The sequence below is a fragment of a genome, unplaced genomic scaffold (assembly GCF_019419815.1).
Source record: "Pyrus x bretschneideri cultivar Hongxiangsu unplaced genomic scaffold, Pyrus_bretschneideri_v1 Contig4, whole genome shotgun sequence".
Lineage (NCBI taxonomy): Eukaryota > Viridiplantae > Streptophyta > Magnoliopsida > Rosales > Rosaceae > Pyrus > Pyrus x bretschneideri.
Window position 1 is genome coordinate 10,448,143 of NW_025999723.1, and position 12,023 is coordinate 10,460,165.

The 12,023-nt window shown below is 40.7% G+C and overlaps 2 protein-coding genes across 2 annotated transcripts; both read left to right on the plus strand.

The window, feature by feature from the left end:
* The first annotated feature begins 2,191 nt into the window (after window positions 1-2,191).
* Window positions 2,192-6,097, plus strand: LOC103927189 (protein KINESIN LIGHT CHAIN-RELATED 1-like). The gene is made up of 3 exons (XM_009336083.2): window positions 2,192-3,686; window positions 4,491-5,399; window positions 5,691-6,097. The coding sequence occupies exons 1-3, from the start codon at window positions 3,091-3,093 to the stop codon at window positions 5,923-5,925; spliced, it is 1,740 nt and encodes a 579-aa protein (XP_009334358.2). The 5' UTR covers window positions 2,192-3,090; the 3' UTR covers window positions 5,926-6,097.
* An 843-nt stretch (window positions 6,098-6,940) lies between these two features.
* On the plus strand, window positions 6,941-7,922 carry LOC108865544 (LOB domain-containing protein 1). Its single transcript, XM_018642557.2, has 2 exons — window positions 6,941-7,225; window positions 7,405-7,922. The coding sequence occupies exons 1-2, from the start codon at window positions 7,043-7,045 to the stop codon at window positions 7,738-7,740; spliced, it is 519 nt and encodes a 172-aa protein (XP_018498073.2). The 5' UTR covers window positions 6,941-7,042; the 3' UTR covers window positions 7,741-7,922.
* The last annotated feature ends 4,101 nt before the right edge of the window (window positions 7,923-12,023 follow it).

Consider the following 12,023-nt stretch of genomic DNA (forward strand, 5'->3'; position numbering starts at 1 on the left):
AATACATCATAAGAAAATGTAGCTTTCGGTGTAAAATAAGTAGTAAAATAGGTGCTTAACACCTTTCACGACATTTCTCCAGCGAATCACCGGGAACCACCACCATTAATTAACTCGGCGTCATCCTAGCTTCCATTTCCACCCAAACTTAATGGCTTTTGCTTACTACGATTTCACGACGAATGAACATCGTCTTCTCCGACACTCATGACGGCGATCTCGTCGTTCTGGCTTTTCCCGATGCTCACTACCACCTCCACTTGTCTCTCCTCGAACTCAGGAGCAAGACCCACCCATGATTCGAGGCATCGGAGTCCAGATGACGTCGATTTGACGATCACCCATTCTAGTGTTTCTAGCAGATCGAGGCAGTTTCAGGCCACTCCCTAGCCGAATTGGACTTTGGCCCAGGTATGAAAGCTTTTCCCTTGTTGTATTCTACAATTCTGTAAAATTAGGTAATTTTTGGAGTTAGTCGGAAAATTGGGTTTCTGTTCGTCGGAGATCGCCGTATACGGCGGCGCATGGTCAATGGGCCAACTTCGTCTTTCTATGCTAAATTCAATATTCTGAATTCAATTTTGACAGTTGTTTGTTGTGATTTCGTTGTTTAAGCCTAGTTTCGTAGATTGCCGCCCTTTGGCCTTTATAGTAAACGATGAACCGACCGTTAGATCGTCACCATATTTTAGTATGGACTTGTACATATTATTTGAGGACCTTAGGAACTTACAGATTGAAAATCCGATGGGTGGATCTTCCTGATTGATTTACTAGGGTTGGTTTTGCTCAAAGTGTTCTTATTCGTTCTTAAATACTAAAATTAGTATTACTAGAGACTAAGTAGGGCTTAGTGGGTCTATATTGGTTAGTGAGCTATCTCAGATAATATATACCTCGATTTATGTGTATGTGATGCCTTGTTGCAATATATATGTGTATTTATCTTCTTGATGATATGAATGACATGTAAGATAACTACTACGACAATGTGAGTGTAGAATCCTTTTAGAAGTATTCTATAGAACTTATATGCTTGTGTGACATGTTAGTTAGTGGCCATGAGAAGTTGATAGTGCAGATGCCTACGTGTTAACTCATATGGGTTGAGGTAGGGGTAGGCTGTGTGTTGAACATACTGCACCATGTAGTAGTGGTACATGGAGGGTGCTAATTGGTATATCCACAATCGGGGACCATACACATTCTAGGGGTGATGAGGATTAGTTTTACTTGGAACATTTTGGTAGGTGCCATATTTTAGTTGGATTCCGTTGAGTGGTCTAGAATCCTTGTTCTTCCTCATTTCCATAAAGTTAGTCTAGAACCCTAGATTCGAGTGAATGGGGATTAACCACAATAGACCTTGTGAATATAAATTAGATTTACCATGTTATTACTTATAATCCAATTAGGGAATTATGTAGAGTTCTTTAATTAAATTCGTGAAATGATATGTTATTTCATTGATTGATTAACGTAGTTAGATGTTAATATCGTGCATCTTTGATTCATGGAATTGATTAATTGACATGATTGTGGAATGATGTTGGATATGATTGTTATTATTATGATTAGATTAGTTGATCAATGTGGCTTGATAATAATATTGTGCTTCGTTGGTTCTTTGATATGTTACATGTTGTGGATTGAGGTGTCATGTTGAAAACATAGTGACTTATATGATGGATGGAATGGAAATCTTGAATGTCATGTGAGTTTGTTATGTAGCCCTAAACCTAGTAATTTCATGCTTGTCAAGTTCTAATAATTGATTGAGGAATGCTATGTTTTTCTGCTTGAACGTATTGTAATAAATGTCGAAGTGTGGTGAATGGTGAACTATGAATGACTTGATCCTTTCTTAGGGTACGTAGGCAGTTTAACGCTAAGGTTAGACGCAGCCACGAAATAAATGGAAATGAATGTGTGGTTAAATCATTGATTGTGTTTTGGTCATATCTCGAAGGCTAAACATGATAGATAAACAGAAATTTGGTGTCATCACATGTCGATCTTAGACATATGTCGGGATCGAAGCATAACATTGAATACTTAGTTGAAATGTGTAAAAAAATTGAAACTAATTTGGAATGACAATTTATTAAGTTTTAAGTACTTAATCCATTAACTTTTCATAAAATTAATTAAAACACTATGAAAAAAAGATTTACAGACACCAAGAGTGAAATACAATTCCGACAACCATACGAGCCTATCGCCACCGTCACTTCTCCGCAGGCTATGCTTCCTTTCCATTCTCTATCTGTCACTCCTTGTCCTTGTTCTCTCTTTCGACCCCGCACTACATCGTGATCTCTGCAAGGAGGATATATAATCGATTGCTCCTACAGTTAAAATCGAAAACGACGCGACGACAAGGAGAAAGGCGGAGATATGAAACGATGCAAAGTGACAATTACGAAACCTGATACGACTTTGCCGACGAGAGAAAGGACGAGAGAGCGATGAAAACAAAAGAAATCTTTGCCGCCGGTGAGCATTTGCAGCTGACATGAATGGTGAGGGAGGTTGGGGTTGGTGGCTGCAAAGCTACGGTTGTTGGGGAGGTTGGGGTTGGTGGCTGCAAAGCTCGGCCTTCTCCAACTCTCTCTCTCTCTCTCTCTCTTGCAGTCAGCAGAGCAGAGGAACATTACAAAAGAAGCAAAGCAAAGAAAGACAGCGCAGAACGAAGTGAAGAAAAAGAAAACAAGGAAAACACTGCAATGGATTTCGTATCTCCGTTGGTCCCCTTTCTCCTTTTTCGTTTTAAAGCTGATCACCAAATTAAAGCACTCCAACCCCAATTCGTCCATCATTAGGTGTCTCTTCCAAGCAACTCTACATCCCTACCCTCATTAACTCTCTCTCCTCTCTGCAACACTGAACCAAATTCAAGTTTTCACCTACACCTTATCCCTACTTCTGTGTAATCCAGAAACAGAAACACAATTGAAATTCTTCATTTCCGCAGCTATTTCTCTCCACATTTGTTAAAATTCTGCTAAATTAAGTTGTGGGTACTTGAAATATATCGATTTTCAGCTTGAATTTATCGAATTGGATTCTGGGTATCTCAGTTTTTCAGCCATGCCAGGCTTAGTCTCACCCAAAAGCTCGCTTCTTGGAGCACCTTCGCCGCCTATTTTCGTACCCGAACCGACCCACAGAACAGAGCACTCCAATGGCACCAAAACCCCATCACTTACGACCGCACGGACCAGACCCGCCATAAAAAGGGCCCCAGAGAAGCTACCCATCGACGAGACCTCGCTCGACAACCCGGATCTGGGTCCCTTTTTGCTGAAGCTCGCCCGGGACACTATCGGGTCCGGTGAGAACCCGAACAAGGCTTTGGACTACGCCATTCGAGCGTCCAAGTCATTTGAGCGGTGTTCGGGTCCTGGTCTTGACCTGGCTATGAGCTTGCACGTCGTGGCGGCAATATTTTGTAATTTGGGCCGGTTTGAGGAGGCGGTGCGGGTCTTGGAACAGTCCATTGAGGTGTCGGATCCGGAAAATGGAGCGGACTATGCGCTAGCAAAGTTCTCGGGGTACATGCAGCTGGGTGACACGTATTCGATGATGGGACAGCTTGAGCAGTCTATTTTATGTTACGGGTCGGGTTTGAAGATCCAAAAGGAGACTCTGGGTGAGTCGGATTCGAGAGTTGCAGAAACTTGCAGGTGAAGAAAAGCTTCTCTCTTTATCTGTTTGTTCAGTTCTACAGGCTCATTTTAGCTAGTGATGCTGTAAACTGCTACATTGCGCCATTAGTTGTGGGCCCACATGATTTGGGTGGATTTTGTTAGGAACAATACTTGGCTGCTGAAAATTCAGCAGCTATTCCTGCTTTCGCCAAATCAAATTTGAACATATGTCCAATTTGTGTTTACAATTTCAATTATTTGGACACATATCCAAATCTAATTGGATAAAAGCAAGAGTCGCTGTTGAATTTTTAGCAGCCAAGTATTGTTATTTGGTTGGTACATTGGGATGTTTGCTTTTCAATGTTAATTTCACAACATTGTTGAATAATTGATTAGTGTAGGATGTACATTGTGCTTTGGTCAGTCTCCCACGTGCGCTAGTGGGCGACTCACAGCGGTTGATACATATGGAGGCATGTCTGAACAAATCACAACCGTTGGTACATGTATTACGGTGGAGTTGTTCACTCGCCCGTGGTGACTGCTCTTAGCATTTCTCATAGGTTGATAATGGTGATTGCTAACAATTGATCGATAGTGTAGGATGTGGCATGAATCAACGGCTATCAACCACTTACATTGCGTTGATAACTTATGGATGTGGGCAAAAATTTCTTTGTGTTATGTGTATTGATAGATTTATCCTCTTAGAACTTGCCTATGCAATGTAAAATTCTCTTAACAAAACCAAAAAAATTGGAATTTTAAGCACCGTAAAAAGTTGCTGGAAACACAAACATAACTGCCTTGCTTGTGAAATGACATTGGAAATGGCAGGTACCTAGCAGAAGCACATGTCCAAGTAATGCAATTTGATGAGGCAGAGCACTACTGTAAGAAGACGCTTGAAATTCGCAGGAAGCATAACTCACCTGCATCTGTTGAAGAGGCTGCTGACCGGCGCCTCATGGCTCTCATTTATGAGGCAAAAGGAGATTCCGAATCTGCACTTGAGCACCTTGTCCTTGCAAGCATGATAATGATTGCCAATGGACAGGACAATGAGGTTGCCACTATTGACATGGGCCTTGGCGATATTTACTTGTCTCTTTGCCGCTTTGATGACGCTGTTTTCTCCTACCATAAGGCACTTACTGTCTTGAAATGCATGAGGGGCGAAAATCACCCTTCAGTAGCATCAGTCTTTATTCGCCTTGCTGACCTGTATTACAAGACAGGGAAGTTAAGAGAGTCTAAATCCTACTGTGAGAATGCTTTGAGGATATATGCAAAACCTTCGCCTGGAATCACATCTGAGGAACTTGCTAGCGGTTTGACTGAAATCGCAGCCATCTATGAAGATGTCAATGAGCCTGAGGAGGCACTGAATCTCTTGCAGAAGGCAATGAAGTCATTAGATGATACACCTGCACAGAGGAGCACTATCGCAGGAATAGAAGCACAGATGGGTGTTATCTTCTACATGGTCGGGAGGTATGGGGAGGCTTGGAGGTCTTTTGAGAGTGCTCTATCAAAGCTTCGGGCTAGCCGGGAGAGGAAATCCGCCTACTTTGGTGTTGTGTTGAACCAGATGGGGTTGGCTAGTGTGCAGTTGTACAAGTTAGATGAGGCCGCTCAACTTTTTGAAGAAGCAAAGGAGATACTGGAGCAGGAGTGTGGCCTTTGTCATCCCGATACACTTGGAGTATATAGCAACCTTGCAGCAACTTATGATGCCATGGGACGGTAACTCATCTTTGACATCCATTTAAGCTACAAAGATTTCTTAAGCTTTGTAAATACTTTGGTTTCTCTGTTATTTGATTTGATACAGAAGTATTTAGGTGGACATCTATGTCCGAGTGGGGACTTGGGACCATCTCACCTTTAATATTTACAATAAATTTTGTCTCGTTTGATGGCAAGTTATTATTTATACAAAAACATTTTTGATCCAAATAGCTTAGATGTTTGAGTTCTGTGTAAGCTGATATAGTTGAGTTCTTCCTTTGAACTTGAACTTCTCATTTATTACAGAGTAGAAGCTGCAATTGAGATATTAGAGCATGTCTTAAAGGTGAAGGAAGAGAAGCTTGGTACGGCAAATCCAGATTTTGACGACGAGAAGAAAAGGCTAGCTCATCTCTTGAAAGAAGCAGGAAGGGCTAGGAACAGAAAAGGAAAATCACTTGAAAAACTCCTCCATTCCAACTCCCAAAGGACGAAGGAGGAAGGATCGAAGAGGCAGTCTGGATTTGGATACAAAACTTGACCGAGAACACATCTCTTCCCCGGCTCTTGCTTCCCTTGCTGCAATTTTTGTAGATATCGCTGTGTTAGAATAGTTAAGCTATTCAATTTCCACTTGCTTTTCAGTTGTATTTCTTTTGCTGATTCACTTTGTTTCCTGGATGCTTCTTTAATTGTGAGTATTATTTGTGTCATGCGTTTGCACCTTTTTGTTGTGCTGTTTTTCGTTATTGTTTCCTCTGCTGCAAATAAAGTAGGAGAATTTCATTTAAGTTACAGATTATTCCTTTCTTACTATCATGGTTGAATTTGTCACTACGTGTGAGTTCCCACTGCTCAAGACTCAAGACTCGAGAAAAACTCGGGTGTCATTGGAGATAAAATCCCACTTGTCACGTAATGAGTGCTATAGGAACACAGATATATCTCCAGTTATATGCCAGAGTCTCTCGACAAGGTAGGGTTGGCTTTTAGGTGAATACCAGAACTAAATGGACTAGTTGAAGGTCCAAATGTCCAATTTCAAGGAACTTTCTTGTGTGGTTGTAGTCTAACCGTAGTCCAAAAAGACATGGAAATTGATTCTTAAGAGTATTTAGTTATGACCCTTAAAATGTAAACATAATTTTCTTCAAGAATGCTGCAGTATTTGGCGTGCTTCCAGAACTTAATTAAAAAAAATCTGGTGGGAAAACTGGTTAGGAAAAAAAAAGTTGAGTATTACCAAACATGATTTTTCTTAATGAAATAAAAAATAGAGAAATGATAATCACAAACTATTTTTCTCTCTCTACTTGCCCTTGTTTAATCATCTTCGTTGCTTTAATTTGATCTATTTAACTGCACGATCAGAAATAAAAGAGATATGTAGAAAGTGAAAAATAGTGTGTGATTATCATTTTCCGACAAGTAACGTATGGGTTCACTGTTAGGTCCACTGTCCCAACAGTGAGGTGTCACAATTTTCAACCATGATTATCTTAAACTGTCTTCATGTAACCTTTGAATTTTTGCACCCAACAAACAACCTGTTACGTTCCTGTCAATATCTTGTTGAACTGTTAAGCTCTCTTCTCTCTATATATACACAAACTGGGACAGCTTCAAATGAACATACAGATCGATTGAACTACCGAAAAATGGACGCCCGAATAACGCCAATGCACGCTAGGGTTCATCAACCGTGTGCAGCCTGCCGGATGCTACGCCGAAGATGTGACATCAACTGCTCACTTGCACCATATTTCCCAATTGAGGAGATTGACAAGTTTGCTGGTGTCCATAGAGTTTTTGGTGCTAGCAATGTTATCAAGATGATTCAGGTCAGTAGAGCTTGCTCGTGTACTTTTATGGTATCTAATTATGATTATCTGCATTTGGTCTAGTAGCACCGAGTCTCTACTTTCTTTGGTCGAGGAAGCTCAAATTTCATGGATGACAATTGTTTGCACGAACTAAATAGTCAAAAGATGTGTTCATTTTTTAATCTTTTTTGTGATAGATGGTGGAAGAGACAAGAAGGGAAGATGCAGTAAAATCCATAGTTTACGAAGCAACAGCAAGAATTAGAGATCCCGTCTATGGCAGCACTGCAGCTATTTTTCATTTGCAGAAGATGATTGAAGAACTCAGATCCCAATTGCAAACAATAAAATCTCAAGTCTTGGAGTTGCAACAACACAGAGACCAGTTGCTGGGCATTCTTATGAACAATGTTCATTCCCTTGATTTGTTCTCCGACATGCATGACCCAATGTTCGGTGAAAGTTCCCAAGTGCAAGAGGATACTGTATGGGATTTAGAGCCCAGGGATGAACGGCGGCAAGAACGCATATGAACTGACAAACTTGATTGATAGCATAGAAAATGTCCGGTGTAGTGAAAATCAGGTACTAAGGGGCGTCGACAATAGAGAAGTTTGTGAAATATATATGTATATGCAATTATGCCTGTATAATATGTAAAGCCCTTTATTTTTATGTACAACCAATAATGTGGAGAGGAGAACCAATTTTAGAACTTTGATTGCAAGGAAAATTGAACTCAAGACTTCCTGTTGGGGAAATTGAGTGCTTAACAAGAACAGTAGTATTCAATGGGATTCCATTTTCTTGGTGTTAACCAATTTGTTGACTAAAAACAGCTTGTTGATATTGGTTCTATTGGAAAAGAATGTACAAACATGAGACTGAAAACTGCATTTGCCTAACAATATGCCAATCTGTTAAGTTGATGGCTTTTTCCACACATTTTCAAAGTAAGATGGGCATGGAAGACTGGAAATACATTTTGGTACTCAAATTTCCAATCAAAGTCCTCAAAGGAGCAAATGAGGAACATGGATGGAATCAAAGAAAAAGTAATTTCTAGAGGTAAACTAATTAAATCCTTGGTATATACAAAAATAAAACCTCGTATGAAGTTTTAGAGCTTAGGGTTTAGAGTAAGCTAATCAGTAATTGGAAAACTTCAAGAAAAAATGACATGATTCAACCTTACCCATTTGAATGTAATGGGTAACAACGTTAGTATGAGCACTATTGTCATGCTTAACCCATGCAAATCGGATGAAAAGTGATGCTTTCAGGGAAAATAACGTTTTCTTTTTAATTTTATGAATGAATATTTGAATTTGATACATTTTTCAATATACTTTAAGTTGGATTCGAATTGGACACGAAGGCCATTTTAGTAATTTTGCCTAGTTGAAATGTTGTTGCAAATTGCAAATTTTCAACTATCAGTTTTCGCTTGCATGACGTCGTTACTTTCGCGCCACAATCAACGTCTGCTCTCTTCCTTCTTCCCTTTTCTTTCTATTTTCACTCGCCCACTCATTCATCGGACCCTAAAAACCTAATGCCGGACTTAGACACACCCTCCGCCTCCCCAACCCCTACCACCGCCATGGACCTTACCCATCACCTCCCTCTCAAATCCTCAAATCTGACCCGATGCCTCCCACCCCGACCCTATCCGACCCTCTGGGATCCACCATCGACTGGCTACCCGACTTTCTGGACTGGGTCGCTTACAGAGCCTCCTCCCTACTAGTGCTCTCCTAATTCCTCTCCCCACTCTCCGACACTGAAACCCTCATCGGACCTATTTTTCAGCCGGTATTCGAGCTTTCTGGCAATCCCTCATCGACAGTCGAAGCTATCTCTTGGTCCCTGGCCACGCACTCGATCGACGAGCTTGTTGCCGCAGTTAAGAATTGTGTTTGGGTGTTCTCTTATGACTCGACGACGTCCAAAGGTGCGTGATGGTTGGAGGTTGTTTTAGTGTTTGGTTATTGAGAAAATGAACTGAAAGTTAACATTGTTAAGATTTTTGTTCGAGGCAAAGGATTTCCCCTCTAGCACAGCTCCCCTGGGGTGTTGGCACTTGGTGTTGGTTGTTGGTTGTTGGTCAAGTTCTCACTGCTTGGTGTTCTGCAAGAAAAGTTTGAAGTTAGTTTTGAAATGTGTCTTTGTGGGGACTTAGGTGTAGGCCTTAAGGCTCATAATCAAAACTAACAGGGATCTTGGCGTGCCACTGTTATCTCAGTATAACTGATGTTAGATAGATGTGATTTAAGTCAATTACTTACGCCCCAAGTTACTTAGACTTCTTGTTATCAAAGGATTGTCCCGAATAGGTTAAGTCCGCATTAAGTTCTTTTTCTTGCCTTGTAAACAAGGACTTTTAGTTCATAATCTTGTATATCCAAAAAAAGGGAGTCCAGAGCCCTTCAAACCATTTCTTTAAACACAATTTGTTCTTAATGAAGATAGGCTTATCAAGTTAACCATCTTCAAATGTAAATGGGACATTTAGTTAGAAAACAATTGGAAATAACTTGAATATATGCTAAAAAGTACATTTAAGCGACATATTTACTAATTTAAAGGACGAACAAAGAAACTTGGGCAAGATTTCACCTTGTCGAGCAAGGTTGAACTTCTTGCAACCACTTCTCTTTGAGTTTACAAAAGTTGTAAGCTAAAAGGGATGTATGGTAAACAGGTTTTACATGAGGAAATCGATACTACAACACTAAAGGAAGGTAGCAGAGCTTTTACACTAGACAAAAGATAGCTTTTCTAAGGGAACTATTACTAAAAGGATTAAATCTGGGCGAGTTTCGACTTTTCTGGGTGCGAATCTGGCTTGAGAGCAGATTTTGTATGTTGTTTGTTTGATTGGTTGAGTGTCCTTATCTCTATTGTCTCTTTCTCTTTTTATAGGTAGTTTGGCCCAACTGTTTTGGTTTTGTTCTTGGTCGAAAGTCCTCAAAGGTAGTGAGTCATCTTGTAATTACTTGTAATGCCACTAAAAAGTGCTTTTTGGCTAATAGTGAATTTGTATCTGCCATTTGTCACTTAGTTCATAAGTACATGGCATACACCTTAGCTAAGAAGACTTCAGCTTGAATCAGGCTTCATGGCTGGGCTTCGAGCAAGTTCGACTTGTTTTGGCGCCTTTGGGCTTGCCCAAATACTTAAGCCCAATGTTTAAATATTAACCCAATCAGTGCCGGCTTTAATCATTGTTAAGTTTGCCAATCGACACATTAATAAGGATTAAACACCAGCCACACGCTTTACCTCGGGACTTGCACCATTTAAAAAACCTTTTTTTTAATAAACATTTGCACTAACCCACGATTTGCAATGTTAACTAACTACCTACTATATAACTTCCATTTAAACCTCTCGGCCAAATACCTTTAGCAATTCTTATTCTTCGAGCTTTCAAAATTCCCAGATTTTCCAGAATTCTCTTGCCTTCGCAGCTTTTCTTTGCTTTCAACTCTCGATTTTTCTCAATCCATACCCAAAACTAACCATGGCACCCAAAAGTCGTCCTGCATGTGAGTCTGGTGAAGGGATCAACACTATGCATCGTAAACTCAACGACCTTTATCGTTCTCGAGCAGGCCTGCACTTCTTAATTTTCTTCGAGGAATATGGTGTCCATTTTCTAAGACCAACCTGAATAGCCTGAGTGCCGATTGCGATGGAGACCAACATGCCCTCAGCCAACTGGTTCACTCCCAATCCTTACTCTGCCGAGTCTGGTATCTCGGCTTAAAAATTGTCCAATCATCGCAGAGGCTTCCCACTAATGAAGGATGAGGCTTAGTCACAGTGGGTAGACGAGCTCGAGCCCATTTAGAAGAAAAAGTGGATGAACAATGGCTTCTACGAGCTTATTATGCTTTCTAAGGTCACGGTGATAGCCAAGCCCGAGCTCCTGACCATAATTTTTTCTCTTTTGGAACAATGGATCAACATATTCGACTTTCAAATGGGTCTCATGTCTCCAACTATCCTGGATATGGCTTAAGTCTTCGGGCTAAGGCCCTCGAGCCGGTGCTTGGACTTCACCCACGACTGGTTTTCATCTTCTTGCCTGACCATTGAAGCCTCGGGTGCCTCTGAGTCCATCACCCACCTAGAGAATACTCCCTCAAACTTCAAAAGCTATGGGACATCCTTTGCGGGCTTCATTCCCTTCGCAAAGAAAACATTCAGCCTACCCTCCTCTACTACAGACAGAGACCAGGAGCAGATGTATTTCCTCTTGTACTGGCTCAACAAGCACGTGTTTCCCAACAATTCCAAATGAGTGAAATTGGAGTGGATCCCCTTGGTAAAGGCCCTCTATTCCTTCGATGATGTGGCCACGGGGTATTTCCTCATTGCACATCGCTACCACCTTCTGTTAAGGTTCTAAAAGACGCTAGCCGCTAGTCGAGCAGCGAGCTGGGGCCTAGCGCCTAGGCGGGCACCTAAGTAAACTAGGCAGATATAAGTAAATCTATTATATTTCGTGTAAATAAATGTCTGTTTATACTTAAAATATGTATAATTTCATTATAAACTACAAAATAGAATCACATATGTATTAGGAAGTATTGGAACATAATGAAAATGTGGGGAACATGCACATAATGTGTATCCCTTACAATTTATTGAAAAATAAATAAAATGCAAAATGAAAGTTATCTATTTTTTGTCTAAGTGAGTCGCAACCTAGGCAGTCTAGGCGAAGGCCTCAGTAAGTCTAGGTGCCCTTTCTTAATTTTCAAACGCTTAAGCATTAATCGAGGCAGTGGCCAACCGCCTAACGCCT

Bases quoted from the DNA above. Each gene is read 5' to 3' on its own strand.
- LOC103927189 (XM_009336083.2), top strand. From the start codon at position 3,091: ATGCCAGGCTTAGTCTCACCCAAAAGCTCGCTTCTTGGAGCACCTTCG. The intron at 3,687-4,490 runs GTGAAGAAAAGC...TGGAAATGGCAG, and splicing joins AGAGTTGCAGAAACTTGCAG to GTACCTAGCAGAAGCACATG. The intron at 5,400-5,690 runs GTAACTCATCTT...CATTTATTACAG, and splicing joins ACTTATGATGCCATGGGACG to AGTAGAAGCTGCAATTGAGA.
- LOC108865544 (XM_018642557.2), top strand. From the start codon at position 7,043: ATGGACGCCCGAATAACGCCAATGCACGCTAGGGTTCATCAACCGTGT. The intron at 7,226-7,404 runs GTCAGTAGAGCT...TTTTTGTGATAG, and splicing joins ATGTTATCAAGATGATTCAG to ATGGTGGAAGAGACAAGAAG.